We start from the raw sequence: 24,639 nt of genomic DNA on the forward strand, positions 1-24,639 counted from the left end.
GCTATTTGCAGAACATTCCTGCTGCTTTATAACTTTTGAAGTGAAATTCAAGATAATGATAGAGACTGGGTATGTGATTTCACTGATATAGGAACTTCTGGGTGAGGACTTAGCCAATGTAGGTTGGCAACTTCTCCGAAAGTTATAGTCTTAGAACAGGGGTCTGTGAATAAATTTGAAGGAGTCTGTGAACCTGGATGGAAAAAAAATACATCTTTATTTCAATATCATTCATTTCCCTTGTAATCCTTTTATTGTAGGCATTTAAAAATTCTGAGAAGATTCATTGACTTCAGCAGATTGCCAGAGAGGTCTGTGACAAAAAAAGGTTAAGAACGCCTGTCTCAGAAATTTGCCAGGACTAGTAATGGGTTAAGTGATTTGTCCAGGGTCACACAGCCAACATGTATCACAAGTGGCACTTGAACCCTGTTTCTACCTCTGAGACAAGCTCTCCAATCACTGCCTCCCCAAGAAGTAGAGAATTTTAAAAAAATCTTAATTAAATGAAGACCTAGGAATTGTTTCTCCTCCCACACTAGAGTCCTTTCTCCATTGGTTTATGGTGGTGAGGTCTGAAGATTCTGAGTTCAAGTGATTATTTTGAGGCACAATCATTGCGTTTTCTAAAGCATAAAAGGGTAGAAATCTGTTTAGGTGTTAGTACTGGAGCATTGTTTTTCATATTAAGCTTAAAAAAGTGTTTCTTAAACCTTTTTTTCCCTTTATAAGCTGTTAATACACCACAAATCAAGCCAACTTTTGCCCCAGGATTGCTCTCCCTTGGTACTCAGACCACAAAGCTGTTAAGCACAAAGGATTTTTAGGAGGGCAGTGGTTCAGTGGAGAAACAGTATAGACCTTCTCCTGTTGGACCAAGACAATTTCTGTAGAAAAAAGGGAAAGGACTGAGAAACACTGAAATCTGAAAAAGTTTACAGGTAGTTAGTGTGCCCCAAACATAGGACCACTGACCTTTCTGAAAGATTAAACTGTGCTTTCCAGTAGTGGAGTTTGTTTGTATTGATCCATCTATATTCAATTAGTCTAGTTCAGTCCTTCAAGTCAATAAGCATTTATTAAGTGCCTACTATATGCCCGACACACTGTGGCTTAGTATACAGAGAAAGGTAGAAAGAAAAAAAATTCCTTTTTCAGGAGTTCACAGTCTAATGGGGGAAAGAACCGGCAAATAACTACATACAAACAACACACATGCTACAACACAACACTACAACAAACAACATAGGATATGTTGGAGGCAATCTCAGAGGAAAGGCACTAAGATTATTCTGTCAAAGATACATTTGAGAACTGACATTTTGACTAAGACTGGGATTGAACCTTTGATCTGGGCCTCATTAGCAGTGAACAAATACAGGGGTGGAGTCAGGGAACTGCTGGGATGCTTGGGTATCCCTTGGGAGACCCTGAGATCTCTACCAGCTGTAGTCAGTTTAGAACGGGGTTCTTAAACTTAAAAAAAAATTCACTTACTGTACTTAAATACAATTGGTTTCCTTTGTATTCTATGTATTTTATGTTCTTAAAGCACTGTTCTAAGAAAGGGTTCATGGGCTTCACCAATCTGTCATGATGCAAAAAAGGTTAAAAGCATCTGATTTAGAAGCTATCCCTTTCCCATTCTCATGGCTAATCTATTGGCATACTCAGTTGTCCCATAAAAATCTTAGTCCCTACTATTGTTTCAAATAAAATTGTTTTTCTCCTCTTGGTATATAAAGCCACAGTATTAATAAAGTAGCTTATATAGTATACATGCATATTTATGTAGAGCTTTCCAGATTTACATTATGGTCTCCATTAAATTGTGAGCTCCTTGAAGACAGGGGACTGCTTTTTGCCTTTCTCAGTATCTCCATCATTCAGTACTGTGCCTGACATATAGATCTACTATTTACTTAATAAATGCTTGTTGACTTACATACATTATCTAATTTAAGCCTGGCAAACCCCATAAAGTAGGTATTGAAGGTATTATCATTCTTATACAGATGAGGAAACTGAGGCTCAGAGAGATTGAGTCTCTTGAAGTGGACACGGAGCTAGCAGGGGTCTGAAGTGGGATGTATACCCAGATCTTCCACTGCAAGGCCAGCATTCTATCCATAAAATTAACCTAACTCCAAACTAAATGAGGAAGCTGGGATTTGAACTCAGATGATCTTCTTAGGTTAGCATCTTATGCTCAGATCTTCTTGACTGACCATCAGATTAACATGTTATGTACCAGGCCACGTGTCTATAGATGTAGACAGACATGTAACTAGATAAAGTTAGTCACCTGAGTTTCTGACAGTGGTCAGTTTGAGCAAAAATTAAACTCCTTAGTACTTGTAAATCTTTTCTTCCTTGGCCAATGGAGCATGCATTCCTAACTTTGACGGTTGGGCCCACCAGCAAAAAAAAAATACTCCCCCAGTTTAAAAAAAAATACCATTTAAAAATGGTTCTAAATTAATATACATATGTATTTATATGTTTAAGTGAACATAGAGATCCTACTCGTGGTCTTCCATAATACAGTTTCATGCCTAGAAATCCCAAGTTTACACAGGGTTAGTTGGATAACTAACTAGCTGGGAGTGAAGCTCAGTGCCAGTCTGCCGTGGGCAGGGGAAAAAAGCCAGGAGATGTGGAGAGAAAGGGGGAGGGCAGTCCACCCACAGGAACAAAGGGCCAAAGAAAACATCGGCACCTCGCCTCCTTTTCATGTCCCTCCCCCAACCCAAACAAATGCGAAAACCAGTAACCTTGCACACTGGCGTGCAGCATGGCCAGAACGGTTGCAACACTGTCCTTGAACGCAGCTGGAAAGGTTCCCATCCCGGTGGGTGCAGGCGTGTCTGTGGGTGTGAGTGTGCGTGCACAGGACCTTCTGCCCACCCCGCATGGACGGGGGCCTCGACCCGCGTCAAGCGCGGTCAAAAGACAGCGCGTGGATCCCATCCGAGCGCGCAGCCCTAGGCTGCTCCGAGCCCTAGAGTATCCCCATAGCGCTCGGCCTCGCCCCACTCCCTGGAGGGTCAGGAGGCTCGGGTCCCACCTCCTCTGCCCTTAGTTTGCAAACAAAGAGCGAGGGTCCAAGCCAGCCTTATGGTCTGCAAAGGCCGGTCCTTTGGGACTTTCACAAAGTTGGGAGAGGGCAGCGTCACGTCCACTCCACCACACGCCCTCTCCAGAAGATTGGGGAGGGGGGAACCCAGCTGCAAAACCGTCCGAAGAGGCTTTTTTTTTTTCCCTTTTGGAGGGAACCTGGTGGTGAAATAGCAACAGGCGGGTTTCCTTTCCTCCTGCCTGGACTCCGGGGCCAGAGTACCCCGCTTCTTTTTCTTGGCAGTGAACGGGGCACGTTCCATCCAGATCCCCGAGGTTGCAAGAGACCCCATGGCGCCGGGAGGTGATCCCAGTCTTTAGCCACAGAGGGGCTTACTCCCCCGCCCCTCCCCTCTACCTTCTCCTCCGCCCACACCGCCCACACCGGGTGGGACAAAGGTAAGGACGTGGAAGCCCAGCCCGGCTCGCCGCCCTCGGGATCTACCAAGAGCGTGCCGGGCGCAGGGGAGAGGAGTCGGGGCGCGGGAGCAGCTCGAGAGGCCCCCGGAGCGGCAGCCGCCTTGGGAGCGCGCAAAACCCCGGGCGACAGGCTGGGCAGCCCGGTCCGTCACGAGCTGCGGGCTGTCGCTAGCGGGTCAGCCGCCCTGCGGCCCTACCTAGCTCCCCAGGCGTCCCCCTCGGCAGCCCCAGCTGCTCCCGGGGCCAGCTCCCCACCCCTCCCCTCCCTCTATCTCCCCCCGCCCCCTTGGCTCCGCCCCTTCCCCAGGGTCCACCAACCTCCCGGCTTAAGTCCGGGGCTGCGAGGTGTTATGCCTCTCGCTGCTCTAGTTTTGACGTTGCCGTGGGCAGCTGTGCTGGGTCTGGGGCCGCTGGGGCTGCAGGAGCGGGCTGCTAGGCTGCTCCAAGTAGTTGTGGGGCATTTCTCCCCAGAGGGTTTTGTGAGTGTGAGTGTGTATGTATATGCATGTGTGTACGAGAGTCTAGGAGGGCTCTTTGCCTTGCTTTACCCTCCTTCCTCCTGGCTGTCAGTGGTGACTAACAAAGAAAGAGCCCCCAGATGGGAGAGCGGGTGAGGGGTCTACTCTGAAGCGGTCCTCCCCTCCGCCTCCTTCCCAACCCTCCTGGAAAACGGAAGGAGGCAGCGCTGAGTCCGAGCTTGCTGGCTCCCAGCTGCAAAGCCATCAGCAGGAGATGGAAAATGGAAGAAAGAAGTGGTGGGGTAAGGTTTTCAGGAAAGAACGGATAGTTCTTGAAGGAGGATATTCGTGATTCCTAGGAATTCCTTTCTTTTCCCTTCCTCCTTTCCTTCTCTTTGATCAGCTTCTACCTCGCGGGCTCTGTTAAGTGTGCGGCTTTCTTTGTGCCTGCCTGTCTGTGGGTGAGCAGAGCTAGGCTCAACTTTGTGATGGTAAATTCACTTATTTTAATTTTTCCCTCCCTTCACCAACTGAAGGGGAACCCAAGTTTCTCATCCTTCCTTGTGCTCTAACGAGTGATAACAGGATTGAAAGGGGTGAAAGTACTGATTTGGCTCTTCCAACCCTCATTGTATTTAGACTGTCAGGTTTCCCTGTCAGAAGGGGGAAACAAACTTGAGTGAATAGTCCAGGAAACGCTACTTGACTGTAATATTTTTAATAGCTTTTAAAAACAAGTTACTTTACCTTGTCTTTTTTGTTGTTATTAAATTCTGAACATAAGTAAAAGGAGCATTTTCATATTCGTAGTAGAGGAGATAATGAGGATTGTAAATGAAATGAAGAATATATTACTATTAGCTTCCTTTCAAGTATATAATTTCAACATAAAACAAGTTGCTTTAAAATAAACAGTATTATTCTATATTACATTACTTTTTTTTAAAGTTCTCTGGTAAAAATGAATGCTCAGTTTTTGCCCTGCCCTCAGCTATTACTACTGGCAAACCAAAGCCTGGGATTGATTTTTAAAGAACTCCTGACACTTAAGAGAACAAGAGCTTGGAGTCTTGTTGGGAGCACTATACAGAAATGTTTAGTTTCTCTTAATTTCAGAGATGTCAGGTGATGTTAAACAAGCAAGTAATCAAAGTTATGGGCCTTTCCATTTTAATTTTTAAGAGGCTACAAACCACAGTCAGCCAGGGTAGTTGGTATTCAGTACTTCAGTCAGGATGATTATAAGAAAAGGATCTGGGTGGGTTGGCTTTTGGAGGACAAAAGCAGTGCTTACAAAACGATAGTCTTGAGTTGTGACAGAGAATAATTAATACCTTGGCACAGTTTTATCTTCCCTAGAGTTAAGGGGAACAGTTAAAGAAAAATATAAGCAAAGATAAATGGGAAATTCTTAGAAGCTAGAAAATCTCAGGCATTCAGAAGTTTAAAGGAAATAGAGCCAGAAATAAAAATACCTATTACTTTTTGCAGAATTGAATGTTTCATCAGCCTTCTCAAACATTTATGGCTAACCCCTCTTCCCCCTCTAATCCAATTAAGCTCACCTTCTAAACCACACCACTGGATCTTCATCCTGGTTTCACAACTCAATAGTATCAAAGAACAGTGTGAGAAGTTGGGTGGGCAGGGCATTAATTCGTTTAGAAATAATTTTTTTCCCTACTGAAATTCTGCAGTGATTTGTCATCCATTATTTAGTAACTAAACCTATAGGTGTGGTAATGGAGAAATTTCAGAGCTGTTTAAGAAGTGACTTGGCAAAGAAAAAGTGTGAATGTTAAAATGTGTTTGGGATTGTTTTGGCCTCCAGACTGGTTTGTTTGAAGTTTATTCCAGGTTATTAACATGTAGCATTTATAAAAGGCTTTTCTTTAGGGACTGAATAAGTTAAGAGGTAAGTAATAAGAATCACTGGTTCGGACATAGCTGCAACTCACTTAGTGTTTTAGAACCAATATGATGATCAGCGTATCAACTGCCCTACACCTTGGGGTCTGGTTTAAAGAAGCCTTGGGGAGGTCTGGCTTAATTTCTTATCCTAAGGAGTCTTGAGATTTTGGGGTGATGCCAGGGCAAAGTTGAGGTTGCCTACAAAGGTCCTAAAATGGACCATGCTTACCTTTCCCTTTTCCCCATTGACTAAGGCTTAACTGGTGGGTAGTCTGCATCAGGAGATTTTCCCTCCCACAAGATAGCCTCTAGATTTGTCCTAGACTGTCTGTTCTTAGACCATTCAGTTAGATCTGGTTCAGGCCTTTGGGAATGGAAGGTCAAATTGAAATTTAGTGGGGCACTTGCCTCGGGGAAGGGGTAACAGAGAACAGAGAGGACATTGCTATACCAGCAAAACAAACACCTCCACGGTTGGCTCTCTTTGTGCCAAGTTGGTCTTTAGCACAAGCTATAGCAGTTGTCTGCAGGAGAGCACCACGTGCATATGTCTGTAATCTTGTGAACAAGATTATGGACAGACATAAGCCTTTTAGCACTCAGAGTCTTGTTCTCCCGAGTTAGTCTCTTTCAAGACATCAACTTACTACCGGCCCACCCCCACCTAGTGTCAGTGTTGGGGGAGGGAGCAGATAGTTTTATAACAGCATGGGTGCATTATTAAGGGGCTGAATGTTTAAGTGATAATGCAACAGGGTTTGGGGGATTTCTTTATAATATAGCAACTAAGATACTGTGAAGCTATGATGGATGGAGTGACTTTATTTGGGTATAACCTGATAATACTTTGAATTACCCTGATTGGTGTGGCCCACTGTAATGTATAGTGCAGTAGTTCTCAAATTTTTTGGGCTCAAGACCGCTTTACCTGCTTAAAAATTATTGAGGATCTCCTTCCTCTCCCTCACAAAGAACTTTTGTTCATGTAGATTATCTCTATTGACATATGTGTACAGTATTAGACGTTAAAGCATTTTAGGATTATTATGAAAAGTTTTAACATCATGGACCCCCTGAAAGGGTCTTGGGGACCCCTGAGGTTCATGAGCACCTTATGAGAACCACTGGCACAGTAGAATAAAAGTAGAGACATTATTTTTTGACCACTGTTATTACTGTAAACCTGAAAGCTCTTTAAGAAAATTGCAAAACAAAAAAAATCTTTATGTATGCAGTTTTTATTAAAATAAAAATAGTATTTCTTATCCCAGCCCTGGGTGCTAGCCTAAGAAGACAGGTTTTGCACCATGCCCAGAAGGTCAACAAACTTGAGCCTAGTTGTTGGAGAGTGGGAAGGGAATTTGATCGTTTATACTTCGGGGACCTGGAGACACAGGGTGTTTTCTCTCTGGAGTGTCGTGGTTTTTGGAACTTGTGATATATTTGGGAGTATAGCAGCTGAGGTCCCTTTCATGGGCCTCTAATAGAAGGGCACAAATGAGTATTCACTGCCTGTCTTAGCAGGGGCCAGTGAGAATTATGTCTTCAATCTGGTACCTGGAGATTGCTGCTTATTCCTACTCCAGTTTGAAACTCCAACTTCTTTGCCCAGGAGGCAGAGACGTGAATATAGCTTATTTGTTCTTGTTAATTGAGATATATCCTTGGAGTCAGAGACTTGAGCTAAATGTAAAAGTTTGTCTTGAGAAGCAAAGTCTGGTATTTCATTAAAATCAATGATCAGGATTGTGGTTCTCATGGAGGAAAGGTCTTTTAAAAATATGTTGGAGGGTCAATGATTGCTAGCCCCTGTACATAATGAAACTTTCATTTTGGCACTTTGTCATTTGAAATATTTCCCTTTACATTTGTGTGTGTGTGTGTGTGTGTGTGTGTGTGTGTGTGTGTGTTCCTGCACCAGGGCCAGATTTCAGTTAGGTTCCAAGTACTCTATTGGCTAGAAATGAATTTTGGATAACCTTGATCTTTGAGTGCTTTTGAGGTACAGTAACCAGCAAGGTGATCATCTGTGTGTTCCTGGAACTGAGATTTGGCTTCTAGTCCTCTCTGTCTTTGAACCTGGAATTTGAACACAAATGTATTATTCAAACACAATTCCCTCTTTGTGTATATATAATATGGGCAAGGGATGTAGTTCAGCTCAAGGGACCAAGAAACCTTGTAATTATCTTCTAACCACAATATGGTACCTAAAAGGCTCTTTATAACTAGATCATAGTATCTCCCTCCTTCCATAGCCATGTGTCATTAATGGTCATAGTAATTTATATTTCTTTAGTGCTGTAAGGTTCACTGGTGTGTTATCATGAGTTGGAAGTGACTTTGGGTTCTCAAAGGCTATGCCAGTATTGAAAATGTTGACAGGTTCTACCGAGCTAGAAACCTTTTGAGTACAGGCTTAGTGGTAGACTGTCAGTTATCTGATAACCATTTTGCTGTCTAAACTTAAGAGACTCATCACCAAGTTGGCTGCAGTTTTGAATTTCTTGGCCTCAGAAATTTATGCAGGGTTGCAGTGTGAATTGATAAAGTATGAAGTACCTACACCCAGACTCTCCAACTATCAGAGTTGCTTCACAACAACCTTGTTTCTACAAATAGTAATGTTACAAAGTTGTCTTGATGTATGTCTTGTCACTGGACTCTGATGACTTTGGAGGAGAAAGTGAGGCTGATGATTTTGCACAGCTCTGCCTCACTTCAATCCAATTCACGTGCTAGTCAAGACATCACCCCTGTAATGTCATTGGTCCTCTTTGTGAATGAAGAAGGAACAACAGCAATAGAGTTGTCCTTATATAGCTGGGTAAACTGAGGTTTGGAAAGGTCACACTTTGCCATGTCACTTAGTGCAAAGAACCATGCAGCAATGAAACTTTGACAGGGCTCTGTGCCAGGTTCCTGCTGTCAGAGAGGTGTGCTTCCTCTGCGGTAACTGAAATCCACATGCTTGCCTTTGTTACCGTATGCTGTTCCTTGCTGCCCAACAGCCTGGGCTTCCACACTTTCTGTTTTTCCCTCACCCTCCCTCCCTGATTCCTACCATGATCAATGCTGGATCATCCTCTTTTCCAGAATCAATTTACCCATTACTTTTTCCTGTGCTACTACCATGCTGTTTTTGCCGCTGGTGAAAATATTCTTTCTACATAAGCAGCATAGTACAATGTAGAAAGAATACTGAGTTTGGAATCAGAGGCCCTAGATTTAGTTACCTATTTTCTCTGATGCTTACTGCCTATATGGCTTTGGGCATGTCACTTCTCCTCTGTAATTTCAGTTTCCCTTTCTGTACCATGAGCGAATTGGACTAGGAGCCCTCTGAGATGACTTTCAGATCCAGATTTGTGATCTTTTTGTTGTTTGCCACTTGTTTTCGAAGAGGACCAAGGACATCAGGAAGGTGACGTTTAGACTTGTGGGTGAATTGGATTTAAGTGAGGCAGAGCTGCTCAAGGTCATCAGCCTCACTGTCTCTTCCAGAGTCATCAAGTCTAGTGGCAGGACAAAAGTCCAGATGACTGGTGATGGCTCGGGATGTAGTGGATCACCTTGGCATCCTCGATGCCCGACCAAGCTCTAAACACTCCACGGCGCCTGCTTCGGCTGCCTTTGTGGCCCTTGGAACCAATTGTTCTCATCTGCCCATTCTGCTGGGGAGGAGGGAAGTCTTCACATCCTTGGGCTGATCCTGTGATTTTTAACATAAAACATCACACTTAAATATCTAATATAATTTATCTCACTACGTCATTTTAGACTCTCCAGCTGATCAGGACTAACATAAGGGAAGACTTCTCCCACTTTCTTCTTCCTTTACCTTCTCTGGCGGTGGATGCTGGGGTATGCTGGTCAGGATTGTTGAGAAGGGAGCCTAGGACAAGAAGTGTGTGAATGTGGGTTATGAATGAACTGAGGGCTTTAATATGTACTCCATCAGCACCTGCTCCCTGTTTCTCCTTGCTTTGTGTTCCCAGCCCTTGGCTAGGGGAATTATAAAGATGCAGTAGCCTGCTCCTTGCTCTTATCCAGTTGAGTCCAGTGGAGAAGCAAGGCCGAAATCTTTGCGTAGAAGCAGCTGTGGCTTCCTCTGCTTAGTTCCCTGGGGAGACTATTAGTTAAGGTCCAGTGGGAACTATTTTGTTTCCCGTCATATAAACAATTATATTTTTTCCTTGTATTTAAACACTTTAAACCTTTATTTCCCCAAAAGCACAGTGACCCTTTCTGGATGTTCGGCATCATGGGGTACTGAGGGATGCAGGGTGTGTGTGGTTATTGACTCAGCATCATGGCTAGCACTCTTAGATTAACTAGATTTTGGTTGTGGTTTAATTATCCAGCAAAAAGGGGACTTGGAATGGTGGCAGAAGGCTGCTAAGGAGTCAGTGTTTGGGTGCTGGGAGAGAGAGAGAGAGAGAGAGAGAGAGAGAGAGAGAGAGAGAGAGAGAGAGAGAGAGAGAGTGTGTGTGTGTGTGTGTGTGTGTGTGTAAGCAGGTGGTTACTTTGGTTGATTTGATTGTCTCCCCATCCCATTCCCCAATGCCCCAGAACAATGATTCTCAAACTTTTTTATATTTAAAAAAAAAATCCCAAACCTCATGGTTCCTCTACATATGACTGTAGTTGTACTATTAGCATCCATTTATTGAGAACATGAATGAGAAAAAGTTGCTATGAACTCAGGAATGCTACTAAATGAACTTATGTTCATTTACAATAGCATCAATACACATTTGGGAATAGCAATATAAAGCGGGACATTTATTTGGTCTATAAAATTTGGTCTGCTTGAGATTGAAATGGCAAGGCTTGGTTTGTATTTGGGTTTGAAGACCCTATGCAAATGCTTGGGGGCAGGGCAGAGGCTCTCATTTTATGGATTGGAAACCTCTGGCCCCATACGCAAAGCTGTGTATGAATGTAGGAACAGGGGGTTTTGTGAAACTGCTCAGTCTGAAAAATTCCTGCTTGCCTCATAGAAATACTGATTCTGAAATATTTTTTATTTCCAAACCAATTCCAATGGGGTGGTGGTAGAAAGGTGATACTGGCTCCCTCCTCTGCGCCCCATTTAACCAAAATTAAGAATGACCTTTTCATGATAGAGGGGAGGGAAAAAGGAACAGCTGTTTTGACTAGATCCTTTATAAATTTATGTTATGCAACCTCAACTGGGCCCTCACTGCTGCTAGGCAATCCTTCCACACATCCCTTATCAACTTACTATCTCACTCTCCACACGTAGTAGCCCTTCCAAAACTTTTCTTCCTTCCTCAACCCCCCAAGACTCCCCTCCTCCCACCCTCTTAGCTAAGAACCTTGTCTCTTATTTCACAGAAAAATTGAAGCCATTCATCATGAGCACCTTCTCCCCTGTGTCATGAGGTGAGGTTTTCTTGTTGCGACTAACCTCTGCCTGCCCAAATAATCCCATTCAATCCTGTCTCCTCTAGTACATTGCTCCCTTTGTCATCCTGGCTCTCTCACCTGTTCTCATAGTCTCTCCCTGTCTTCTGGCTGCTTCCCTATTGCATAAAAACATGCTCATATCTCTCCTATCCTGAAAAAAAGCCTTGACTTGATCCTTCCATCCCCACTAACTAGTGTCCTATATCTCTTTTGTCCTTTGTGGCTAAAGCCCTTGAAAGTCCTAAATCTCTCCTGCTCTTTATAGCTAAACTCCTTGAAAAAAACCATCCAAGATGGCTGCATCCTCTTTCTCTCCTCTCACACTCGTCTTAGCCCCTTATAGTCTGGCTTCTGACATTCCACAGAATTCTGCTTTCTCCAAAGTTGCCCCTGATTTAATTGCCAAATCCAATGGCCTTTTCTCAATCCTCATTCACCTGCCTTTGGCATAGCCTTTGACACTGTTGCATTCTCTCCTCCTTGATATTCCTTTCTCTCTGAGTTTTCCAGTTCCCCTGCTACCTCTCTGACCACTCCTCAATCTCTTTGGCTGGATCCTCAACTATATGACACCTTCTACCTGTGGGTGTCCCACGGGGTTATGTCCTGGGTGATGGGGCCCTGTCCCTCTTTTGGTGATCTTATCAGCTCTCATGGATTTTATTATCATCTCTATGCTGACAATTCTCAGATGAATGTATCCTGCCCTACTTTCTCCTGACCACCAATTTCAAATCTCCAGTAGCCTTTCTGATAAATCAGGTCGGATATCCAGTAGACATCTTCAGCTAAACATATCCAAAACTAATTACCTTTCCCCCTAAATCCTTCTGCCTTCCCTGTTATTGTGGGGGCATCACCATCCTCCGAGTCCCTCAGACTCACAACCTAAGAGTCATCCTGGATTCCTCACTATCTCTCACTCCCCATCCAATCTATTGCTTGTTGATTTCACCTTTGCAGCATCTCTGGAATATGCCCCCTTCTCCAGCTATGACGTTGTTACCATTCTAGTGAAGGTTCTTATCACCTCATGCAGGGTTCATTGCAATAACCTGCTGGTGGGTCTGCCTGCCTCATATCTCTTCCTATTCTAATCCTTCTTCCACTTAGCCACAAACATGATTTTCCTAAAACATAGCTCCTAGTCAATAAATTCCAGTGGCTCCCTATTGCCAGAGCAAATACAAAGTACTCTGACATTCAAAGCCCTTTATATTCTAGCCTCCCCTCACCTTTCTACTCTTCTTACACTTTACTCCCTGACACGCACTCTTTGATCTAGTGACATTGGTCTCCTTCCTGGCTGTTCCATGAACAATTCACTCCATCTCTTGGCTCCAGGCATTTTCTCCTGGTGTTTTTTTTTTCCAGATACCCCAAATCTATGATTTTAGGGACTGAGGCTAGAAGTATTAAACTTTTCAAAGAACAAAGGAACCCTATAACCTAATTAGTTTAATATAGTAGGAAGGAGGTATGTTGTCTCCCAGGTAAGAGACAGCTGATATTTTCCTCTCTGGAGAGAATTACAGAGATCTAATCCATCCTGTCTGGTTGCTTTGCTTAACCACAGCTTCAGAACTGGATCCAAGATATGGATCCCCTCTGTAGTTGGGTTGGCTTCACAGAAGAATGAGAATTTTATGAGAATTTTTCAAAAACCAGGAAGCTCCTGAAATTAATCTCAAATTTGCACAGACTCCATTCATATTGTTTTCAACTCTCCTCCTATTTTTCCTCCTCCAAGCCTTCTCCATTTTTATTTTCTTAACCTTGTCTGTATCTGTTAGATCAGAAATTACATAAAACCTTATCTGCCAGTTGTAAATAAATTTGAGAGTTCTCCCATAATCACCCTGATCTCCATAAAAACCCAGTAAAGAAACTAGAAGCGATCTTAGAATCAAAGGTCTAAGCTACAAGATACCTTAGAAGTCATGTGGTCCAACGCCTTCATTTTACAAATGAGGGAACAGGTCTTGAGAAGGGTAGTGTTTTGTCCAAGGTCGCATAGAAGACAGTGGCAGAGCCAGGATTCCAACTGGGCTCTTGTCTAAGTTTAGTGCCCACCTAGTGGCAGCTAGGTGGTGCCATAGTGCACAGAGCACTGGGCTTGGAGACAGGAAGACCTGAGTTAAAATGCAACCTCAGACACTTCCTAGCTGTGTGACCCTGAGCCAGTCACTTAAACTCTGTTTGCCTCAGTTTCTTCTTCTGTAAAACGAGGATAAGAACAGCCTACTTTCAAGGATTGTTGTGAGGATTAAAAGAGGTAATATATGTAAAGTGCTTAGCATAGTGCTTGGCACACAGTAGGTGCTGTATAAATACTTATTATTCTCATCTCTTCACCTTTCCACACTGCCATAGGAGAGCTGGGGTGTATCAGATGTCTCATTCTGCCTGTAACTTGGCTTGTTTTAGGCTCCAAGGTCAGGAAGACCATGAAGGGTAGGTCAAATGGGAACTCAGGCCAGGTAGGGAGGTGATTGCTGCAATAGATTTTATTTGCTTAAGAAGCTGTTGATGCTTTAGGGACAATTAGAACATCTAGGAGTTATACATTTCTCCCAAGTTTCTGTAATAGTTCAACACAGCCCTGTATTAGACATATGAAGAGACAGACTGTCCATTTGATTCGTTTTCTAGGGCTTAATATGCACCATGGCTTAATTTTAAGGTGGTTTCAATGGTGTGGGTGCCCCCCTGGTATAAATTGAGTTTCCCTTTGGAATCTGTGGACTTTCTTCTTTGTCATTGTTTATTCATTTCCACAAACATTTTAGAGAGTAGCTTACCACGTACAAGTCTGAAGGAGATGAAGCTATGTGAACTGGGTGTCAGCCTTCAAGGAGTTTCCAATCTGTCAGGTAAAATGAGACTCCCACTGTCTCTGGGATGCCAAGAAGAAGTTGTGCAATGAAGGGGAAAGGGCCATAAGTAAGTTCAAGGGAAGGAGGAAAGATGAGGAGTGGGATTCTTGAAATGAGTATTTTGTACCTGGAGTCAGAAGACCTGGGATGGAATGATAACTTAGCATTTACTAGCCATGTAACTGTGAACCTCTCTGAACCTCAGTTTCTTCATCTATGAAATGGGGCTGAGTTGTATTTCTTATGTCTCAAGGCTATGGTGAGGATTCATTGAGATAATAATGTGTATTAAGGGCGTTGTAAGCCATAAAGTGTAATTATAAATTCGAGTGGCTGTCTTTGTGATGCTGTCATGTTTTAGCTGTTCAGGTGGCCGAATGAAAGCCTAGGGCCTAAATGATAACAGTAACTTTCTACTTCAAACTTCCTTCCATAGGCCTCCTTCCAGCTCCTTTTGGTGGAATCATCTCATAAATAAAAAAGTGTGTGCTATGTTTGAGATCAGGGGAGGGGAACATGTGGCCTGGAAGCCACATGTGGCCCTCTAGGTTCTCAAAACAGTTCTGTGATGTTTGGATTCAGTCAAAGGGTTACACTTGAGGACCTAGAGGGCCACATGTGACCTTGAGACCAAAGGTTCCCCACCCTTGTTTTAGATCTTTGACATCTTCTAGTTTCTCTTCTTGCTTGACCTTGGAAAATATTATTGAATGGGAGGCTGTGTCCATGTCCTCCAAACATGTGAAAGACATATATGTCAGAGGCCATAAAAGCAAAATGTACAGACCAAGTACATTTTTTTTTCCCCATTAGCACCACAAAATGTAATATTAAATTAATGAAAACATGGGGAAACTTAGAAAAGTTAAAGAGTAAAAAGAACATCTTGGGGAAATATCTGACCACTAGAAGGCAACTTGGAAAAACTAACCCAGGATGGTATAAGCTCCTCCTAGATCAGGCCATATGTGAAACTGTAAAGGGGACAGTTTAGTCTGGAGAAGAGGGGCCTTAGTCGGACTGGCCATGGGTCACTGCATTGAGAGAAATGGGTAGAAGATGCAGAGACCTATTCAGACTTCATGTCAAGAGAAAGTTGCTGGCAATTAGAGTTAAGCCCAATTGGGATGACTTCCCCAGTGGAGCCTCTACCCTCTCTGAAGGTGAAATTTCACTCTAGGGGTTGTATCACCCTTTGTCCTGGGCAGGGACTGCCTTTTACTTCTTTTTGTATCCCCAGTGCTCCTCGAAGTGCCTGGAACATTGTAGGTGCTTAATAAATGTTGATTGATTGATTGGTTGATTGATTGTCATGTGTCATAGAGAGTATTCTTGTTCAGAATTGGATCAGGTGGTCCTGGAGGTCCCTGCCAACTCTGAGGTTTTGTGAACCATATTCTGCAAGCCTCCATAATCGGACAAACAAAGAGATGATACAAAGACTTGAACCTAAGGAAAAACCATTTGAAGATTAGCTGGCTAAGAGAAATTTAATGTTTTAAAAGCCACTACTGGTTAAATGTAAAAGGAAGACAAAACGTTCCTGAAATGATTATGCAAGTTTGTGGGAAAATAATCAGCTTACTCTTGACCCTTCTCCATAAAAGAGCTTATTGTATAACTCCTCAGAAATGCAAAGCAAATCTGATTGAATAATAATTATAATAGTCATGAAAACTCACATTTATGTAGCAATCCTGATAGCAATCCTGTGAGGTGACAGCACAGTAGGAGTGTCCCTCTTTTACAGACAGAGGCTCAACTTCAGAGGACTTGTCCAAGGTATCGCTGTTATGAAGTGAGAGAGTTGGGATTTGAACCCCAATTTAAATCTCGTCCCTGTATGCCATACTCTTTCTCCATAGTACATTAAAACTTAGACTAGTGAACCAAAAAATTAAGGGATGACTACTTCAGTACTTTTGGTATGTGTGATTTTATCAGTATGTCTTTATGCCTTTGCAGATCAAAATCCCTCTATACAAGAGGGGTTTAGCACAGTGTCTTAGGACTTAGCACAGAGCCCAGCACACAGTAGGAACTTAATAAATGTTTATTCATTGACAAGAGATTTAACTTCTCCAAGCCTCAGTTTCTTCATCTATAAAATGGGGCTACTGGTTGTATCACTTACCCTCTTTGAGATTTGTTTTCAAGAAGGAAGGAGACAAGCATTTATTAAATGCTTACCATGCCTACTGTGTGCATGGCATACTATGCTAAGTGCTTTACGGATATCTCATTTAATTTTCACAGTAACTCTGGATGGTAGGTGCTATTATTATCTTCATTTTAAAGTTGAGGGAAACTAAGGCAGACAAAGGATAAATGACTTGCCTAGAGTCACACAGCTAGTAAGCATCTGAGGCTGGATTTGAACTTGGGTCTTCCTGACGCCAGGCCCAGAGCTCTGTCCACTGCACCACCTAGCTGCTTCTAGTGGAAGAATTCATTGTTTCCCAACAACATGATGACAAGCCCCTCTGGAATTAGGGAGATTGGAGCTCTGGTCTTGGATGGCACAGTCTTGGCATGGTATGACCTGTTAGACCTTGTGCGTAGCCTTCCCTAATCCAGCTTCACCTTCATACTATGATGAGATGTTAGAAGTGGGACTTCAGTGGAGGTAGAGATAATTAAGGTGTAATTATTTGTTTCCAAAAAAGACTCACAATAAGAGTTGTTCCCATCTCTTGGATCTATCCCCTTCTTTCCACTCTCAAAGCTGCCATCATAATTCAAACTTTTATTAGCTCTTGACTGTATGTGGCAGTAGCTTCTAATTGGTCTCCCCACCTGGATTTTCCCATTCCAGTCTGTTCCCTGCTCAGTTGCCAAAGTGATTTTTCTGAAACATAATTCTGCTGTATTGCACCCTCCCCCCATTTAAATGTTGTTCATTGGCTCCCTATTACCTCCTTGATCAAGTATAAAAATGCCCCGTCATGTAAATAGTTTCATAACCTGTTTCCTTCTTACCTTTCCAGTCTTATTATACTTTATTCCTACTTTTTGTGACGCTACTTGTGGTTTTCTTGACAAAGATGCTAAAGTGGTTTGTCATTTCTTTTTCCAGCTCATTTTACAGGTGAGGAAACTGAAGCAAGCAGGGTTAAATGACTGGCCCAGGGTCACACAGCTAGTAAGTGTTTGAGGCCAGATTTGAACTCAGGAAGATGAGTCTTCTTGACTCCATTCCCATCACTCTATCCATTGCACTGCCCAGCTGCCCAAAGTTAAACAAAACAGAGCAAAAACAAATATTTATATGGAAGTTTTCAGAGATGCATTGGCTTTCTAAAATGAAATTCACTTGCAATGTGTGTTGTGAAAGGATTAAAGGTGTATTCTGACAAATTAGTTCTTTAGTCTCTCTGGTTTCTAGAGATTCACTGCAAACAGTCAACACCCAAGTTTCGTGTTTCCATTACAAGAGTCATTACTTTGTACTTGGGTCATACTATATTTTTGATCTGAGGAAATCAAAACCCAGTTACATGTGTTAATTGTCCCATCTTGTCTTTTTTGTTTGTTTGTTTTGTTTTGTTTTTTTAGGCAGTTGGGGTTAAGTGACTTTCCCAGGGTCACACAGCTAGTAAGTATCAAGTGTTTGGTCTGAGGCTGGGTTTGAACTCGGGTCCTCCTGACTTCAGGGCCGGTGCTCTATCCACTTCACCACCTAGCTGCCCCTGTCCCATCTTGTCTTAAGACATTCTTCTGAAGAGAGATCTGCTTCTTTCTCTTTTAGGAAACATCCTGAGGGAGTGGGGATGGGGGCAGTCCAGAGTTAAGTAGTGAATGCTGGGGTAGAGGTCCTGAGTGACAGCCCCATTTTAGTGCATCTTCTTTGTTGAAAAGTTTCCATCCATTTGGCTTTTGAAGTTCAGCGAGGATTAATTCCCAATGACCACTGAAAGAGCTCTTCCTTTACTCCAGCATTCTAGAATATTAGAATAGGTAGTGGGAAGGTCTTAAGAGTTTAAGTGACTTGTCTATAAGGGCCACCCAAAAAGCTGAGGCTTAGATGACTTTAAGATTCCTTTCCTGTCCTCTAAATCTGTGATGTCCTTCACCGGTGACCTGCATTTGAATCTTGTCTCTGCTACTTACTATACATCTGACCTTAGAAAAGTCACCTAAGGCCTCTGGGCCTCAGTTTCCCCAAATGTAAAATTTAAAGATTAAACTAGGTAATCTCTAAAGTTTCTTCTAGATCTAAATCATGTAACTATTCTTAGGTCTTCTGACCTACCCTCCTCTAACTCTTTTTCTCTCTCCCTTCACTCACTTTGTCTTCCTCTGTTTTGAGGGTCTCTGTAGGGTGGCAAAATCTAGCCTCTTTAAGGTCACATTGTATTAAAGGGCTTTGGTTTTAAATGTAATATTATGTACATATGTATAAGTTACTATATTAGAAAAATTCCAGTCTAGAAAGATTAATGTTTATAAATGGTGAACTGGGCTGAGTTTTGGTAATATGTTAAGTAGTTGAAGCTAATTATAATTCTTACAAATGTCAGTTTCCATCATAAATCTGCTTTTTCCTAAAATGCTCCAAAATAAATATGACTGGATAGGGTTACTGTCTGACCTAGATCCTTTCCCTCTTCCCCATTCTCTCCACTTCCCTGTCTTTATCCTCTTCTTCTTTCCTTAAACTCTCAGACCATGGAAGCCTAGTTATAGTAGACAGAAGATACTTCACGCTTCAGAACCAACCTAATACAGTGGCTTTCTTAGTGCCAACCCTAGATATTTCCTGGGGGCAACTAACCTTCTCCAGCCCAAATTTATATCAGAATGTAGACCCTTATTCTGCCTCTTTGCTTACTTCTCCTTAATAGATCCCAAGGTCTGAATGCTTAACAATTTTTCTACTGGCAAATATAAGGGAATAGCCATGGGTGAAGCAGATGGGGTTCAGTGTCCTGGTATCAGGAGTTCAAAGTTCACATCCTAGCCTGATTCCACTATCCATACTCCTCCTTCTCTACTACATAGTTCTTACATGTCTCTTAATTCCTGGCTTTCTCCTTTCTTTTCCAGGAATTCCCTGAAAATAAAAAATTTAAAAAAAATGTACTTCTCATGGGGCCAACCCAGAGAGCTGGCTTCAGTCACCTTTCTTCTTCTATAATATTAGGAGGCAACTGTATTGAATTTTATCAAAAAGCCTTTACAAGACTTACTGGGGTTTAAGAGATAGTCTTAAAGGTACAGTAACAGGAGGTGGTAGAGAGAGGTCTCCTTTTTACTAATTCACGAATTACTAATTTGCTAAGAAGTATTTAGAGACTGTTATTAGAGCCTTTTTAGTAATATACAAATATATCCAATATGCATTTAGCTAGGCCTCTAAATTTTAAAGATATATATGATATGTATGTATATATATTTATATGTAATTTAAACCTTTTCCTTCACTAACAGCATAATAATATGCCTAATTATAAAATTCCTAGAGAATTTGAACCAATTTTTCAGGTGATTGTTAAAATTTTTTGTTTCAGGAGTGACGTGTACATTTCTTTTTTTTTTTTTGGTACTTACCTATTGGAGAAAACTTCCTTTTTGCTTTCCCTTTAAGTATATACACCTCTCAAGCAGGCTCTACAAAGAAGGGTTTGATTCTTGATAGGAAAGTATTATTTTAGGGATTTTTGCTGGGGGAATCCTCCAAGTCTGTGTTCTAGTTGTGTTCCTGAATATTTATGAAGCAGCTCGATGCTGCGGATAGGATATCAAGAACTGGCCTTAGAGCTAGGAATACCTGGGTCCATGTGCTGCCCTTGCCAAATATTGGCTGTATGATCCTGGGAGAGTTAGCCTTTCAGTGTTCTAAGCAGCTCTCTACGATTAGAGGTTTCAGAGAAAGTGCCAGTCTACATTGGGTGGAGGAATTTTCCTCCTCTTAGAGTTCTCTATATCAGTGAAGGTCCAATACAGACAGACAGACAAGACCTTTTAATTTTAATTTCATGGGTATTTGCAGATAGATAGACCATTTGTTTAACCCAATGCTTATTAAGGTTTATCCTTTGCCAGGTACTCTGCTAAGTGCCAGGAGTACAAATAAAAGCAAAAAGAAAGCCAGTCTCTACTTTCCAGGCTTTTACATTCTAATAGGGGAAGGCAGTCCATAAAAGTGAGCTGAAAATACTGGGGCATGAAGAGGATGGAGGAAAGGTACACAAATGGGGTTGAGATGTAAAAAGGATGGATAGTAAACAGGAATGAACAGTGGATTGTCTGGGTAGGCACTCACAGATGAGAGGAGGGCTCCCAAAGGCAGAGGCATCCCTTAGGTGAGGAGGTGTAAAAATGTCCACAATCAGGAGTAGAGAAGGAAGAGAAGTGAGCAGGGCTTTCCTGAGTACTTACTCAAGTGGAAGCTGCCTTTCCGCCAGAAATTGCGTGTGCAGGCACCCAAGTGCAAAAGTCACGGAAAAAAAAACAAAAACATAAACCCCGTTTCTGCCCTCAAGTAGGTGACAGTGTTACAGTGAGTTGAATACTTCTAGGGATTCTCATTTCTTCGTTTGTCATTTTCACTTTTTTTTTAAAAGAAATGCAACGTTGAACTTCACAATTGTAATAGAAACAAATGCAGGTTTTGTTTATTCTTTTGCAAGTAGAAAGAAAAGTAGACTTAAGGTCAAGAAGACCTGAGTTCAGATTCTACTTCAGACACTTCCTAGAGTGTGACCTTGGACAAGGGACTTTACCTCTCAAGCTCAGTTCCTTTTCTCTGTAAGATGGGAATAATAATAGCCACCTACCTCCCAGGGTTGTTGTGGGGATCAAATAAAACACCATGTGTAAAACTCTTTGCAAACCTTAGAACGATATATAAATGTTAGCTATTTTATTTCCTCTTATTTCTCCTCTGGAGCAACAAATTATTTGATGGACATTTAGAGAAAACCCAGTTTTACAATCAAGATGTAGGTTTTTAGAGGCTAATTTGAAAATAAGCCTTTTTTTTTTTAAAAGGCAACAAGTGAGGGTCAAAATATGATTGCTTGTTAATGTTTAGTGAAGGCATGTAGATAGATTGCCTTTAGACCTGGCTGCTTTCAGGAAGGCTTTTCCATGTATTTATATATAAACGATTTTGTAAGGAATTTTATTTACGCTATCTTTCGAGTTCAAATCCAACCTCAAGACACTTCACACTAGCTGTGTGACCACTGGCAAGTCACTTAACCCCAACTGCCTCACCTAAATAAACAAACAAACCAATAAATAAGATGCATACACACACACACACAAAGTAAAAACACTGATTAGTGATTTCTAGCTTACTTTATGCTTAATAAATGTGGCCAAAAATATTGTTTTGAAACTGTTCTGTTTTACAAATGGACTCATCAACATTTCAAATCTGCTCTGCCTTGATCTTCATTTGACAGTGATACGGCTCCTGAGATTTCTTTTGGTTTTCTTTCTCATCACCCTCCACAGTGTCTCTATTGAATAGTTATGATATATACATCATCACTTAAATATGCTAGGGATGATGTTTTAAATATAAAATTTAATTTAAAAAATGAACAAAAAGTCTATTTTCTTCCCTCCTATTGATCAATGTCGTCCCCTACCATTGAAAAAGAAAAGGAAAAACCCTAGTAACAAATATGCATACTTAAGTGGAACAAATTATACCGGAGACTATTTTAAAGCAACCTTGTAAACCTCTTGTAAAACAAAGAAACCTCTTACAATGTGAATAACAACACACTAATTTGTTGGATTTGTAAGTCCCACTCACACATTGGTAGAAGAAAACAGATGCAGTCACCAGTAGCAAACGTTATTTTGGGCACCCTTGGGCCTTTTTCAGAGATGACAAAATGAACAAACTCTGTTCTAATTAGGGACCTGGCCTATTTGATTCTATTTCTATTCACTGCTGTTTTATAACTGCTTTGCATAACCTTGGCGTCATTGTGCCATGGAGGTGACCTTGGATTCTAGAAGGTTATGCCAGTGGAATCCAAGCTAGGGTGAGCCCTGTACCAAAGCTAGGAAGGCCAAAGTATGGACCTCTGGAAGCCTGGTTTGAGGACCAGCCTGAGGGCAAAGCTGCTTATCATAAGCTTGGCTATTAAATAATGAAAATTTTTCAGTGAGTGAAACTTATATAAATCATCTCTTAAAGCACAGAATGGAAGTCCCCGTGGAGGAGATCATGGTCCCTTCCTCAGAAGACGGTCTTTCTTTGATATTAGGAATTTAGCTGTATTAACTGCATTCAGAGTAAAATTTCAGTGACTCTCCGGTGTAATCATATATTTCCTGTTTACTCAGTTTTATTACCTTTCGGTTGTCTTTTTCCTTAGTAAAGTGACTTACCTAAGGTCATGAACCCAGTTAAATGTCAGCACTAGGCCTGAGTTCTGGGGTTCTTTCTATTAATTATGCCATTCTTAGGGGTGAAGGTTGGGTGAATACAGGAAAAGAGAGATGTGGTTTGTTCTCAGGATTCTGAAATCTTCTCCTGGGCTGGTTGTCCTCAACGATCACACCCAGGGGCCACTTTGTAAAGAAATACATGGTTATAGTTTTGGGGTAGGGCTTCATTCTCCACATAAACCAGTTCATTCCAAAATATTAAACTCATTTTGTAAACATAATCCCCATCACAGAATTTAGCTGTGTCCCCAGGTTAGAAAAAGATTATGTATCTGTGACACATCTTTAAATGGATTATTGTTTTATTTTAGCCAACAAAACCCTAGCTATAAGAAAATCAGTTTTTGTGCCAGATATAGGTTGAGTTTCTGCCAATTTGTGATTTTAATTTCATTTTAGTCTTTCGCTAGGGAAAAGGCCTACTAAATGAGAGATTCTGAACTGCATGAGGAAGCTTTTAACCTGTGTGCTTTCCTGAAATGAAAGTTTCCTAATGGTCACTGAAGGATACCCCCATTACTACCTTTACCATACTCTTTGTTTGATATGTTTCTGTGTCATTATAAGTGCTTTAAAATTAGATGGTAGCTAGGTTAGTAGAGTCAAGTGGCTTGGCAAATATTGGAAGCCCTGTGCGCCCCTCTAGACCTGCCCTGGGGATGTGACTAGACCAAGGCAGGCAGAAACTCTTCTGTCTACTACCCACGTCACCCTGGGTAGTTCATTTGCTAACTTTTCATGTATATTGAGTGTTCTTTGCTTAAAAAATAGAGTGCAGTAAAAAGGAACCCTGGATTTAGAATCAGAGGAACTTGGTTTGAGTCCTAACTCTGATATTTGTTGCGTGAAACTTAGACAAGTATTTTAACTATCTCATACTTCCAACTGCCTAGTTTCCTCTTCTTTAAAAGACACTTGGGCTCAATGCTCTCTGAGGTTCCTTCTGATTCTAGATTTGTGATTCTATCGGCCCAAGTCACTGCTTGTTGATTGCTTCATGGGCAGTAGTGGTGGTGATGGTGGTGGTGGTGGTGGTAGTGGTAGTGGGGGTGTGTATGTGTGTGTGTGTATGTGTGTGTCTGTCTGTGGCATGCACGCGCAATACTCTTCTCCATCATAGAGACAGTGGAGGAGGACTTAGTGCTCAATGAATGCCTACAGATTGGCTTATCCACACTTCCAGGAGGCTGTTTAATTCTTTTCAGGACTGTAGGAGTGTTTTCCCTAAAAGTGACAAAAATAACTAATCCTCTGAGTGTTAAAAAAAAATTAGGATGTTTAGAAAGATGTTGCTATGTTTTACTTTAGTGAAATAGCTTTAACATGAGATCTGAGAACTTTGCTCTTGAGATGTATCAATGAGAGAGGTAATATTCACCTGCAGATCAAGACATCACCCTCATGATGTCATTGGTCCTCTTGGAGAATGAAGGATGAACAGTGATGATAATCACAATAGCTTACATGGAATGCTTTAAGATTTTCAAAATATTTTACATGTATGACCTCATTTGGGCCTCACAGCAGCCCTATAAAATAGCTGCTATAATTACCCCCATTTTCCAGATGAGAAAACTGAATCTAAGAGAGATAGAGTCTAAGGCAGGATTGGAACTCAGGTATTCCCAACATCTTCTGACTTTCTGCCTACTGCTTCTCATTGGGACCTTTTCTGATTCTTAGTCTAGTTTATGAAATCATATTATCTTCTTTCCCCTTGGTTTTCAGTCAGTTCTTCAGAAGAGCTAGGCTTTTTTAGTTGTGTATTTAGGTTCTTTGGGAAAATTCAGTGCCTCTTTTCTGAATTATCTAATGCCCTTTTTGTCCTCCTTTCTTGCATTTATGTTTCCTTTTTCTTCCTGTCCTCTTTCATCAAGACACTATCGAGAGCAGCATAGTGAAGCTGTCCTGTGACCCAGCAAAACTTTACAAGAATCTGCTCTGTTTCATTGCATTTCAGGCTTCTGTTTTCTCTAGCCCATTTTCCATCCTCACTCCCTTCCCTCCAG

The 24,639-nt window shown here is 41.7% G+C and overlaps 1 protein-coding gene across 3 annotated transcripts in view; it reads left to right on the forward strand.

Moving 5' to 3' along the window:
- PSD3 (pleckstrin and Sec7 domain containing 3) overlaps nucleotides 1–24,639 on the forward strand; it is a 607,844-nt gene that overhangs the window by 99,303 nt on the left and 483,902 nt on the right. Inside the window, exon 1 of one of the 3 annotated variants that reach the window (XM_020969586.2) lies at nucleotides 3,890–4,297. The exons of the other annotated variants lie outside the window; for them this stretch is intronic. Coding sequence (XP_020825245.1) covers nucleotides 4,277–4,297 — 21 coding nt within the window. The 5' untranslated portion in view covers nucleotides 3,890–4,276. Of the gene's footprint in view, nucleotides 1–3,889; nucleotides 4,298–24,639 lie in introns of those variants that run through there. 3 annotated transcript variants of the gene reach the window in all.

Source organism: Phascolarctos cinereus, unplaced genomic scaffold, assembly GCF_003287225.1.
Source record: "Phascolarctos cinereus isolate Bilbo 61053 unplaced genomic scaffold, phaCin_HiC Scaffold_2;HRSCAF=192, whole genome shotgun sequence".
Classification (NCBI taxonomy): Eukaryota; Metazoa; Chordata; class Mammalia; order Diprotodontia; family Phascolarctidae; genus Phascolarctos; species Phascolarctos cinereus.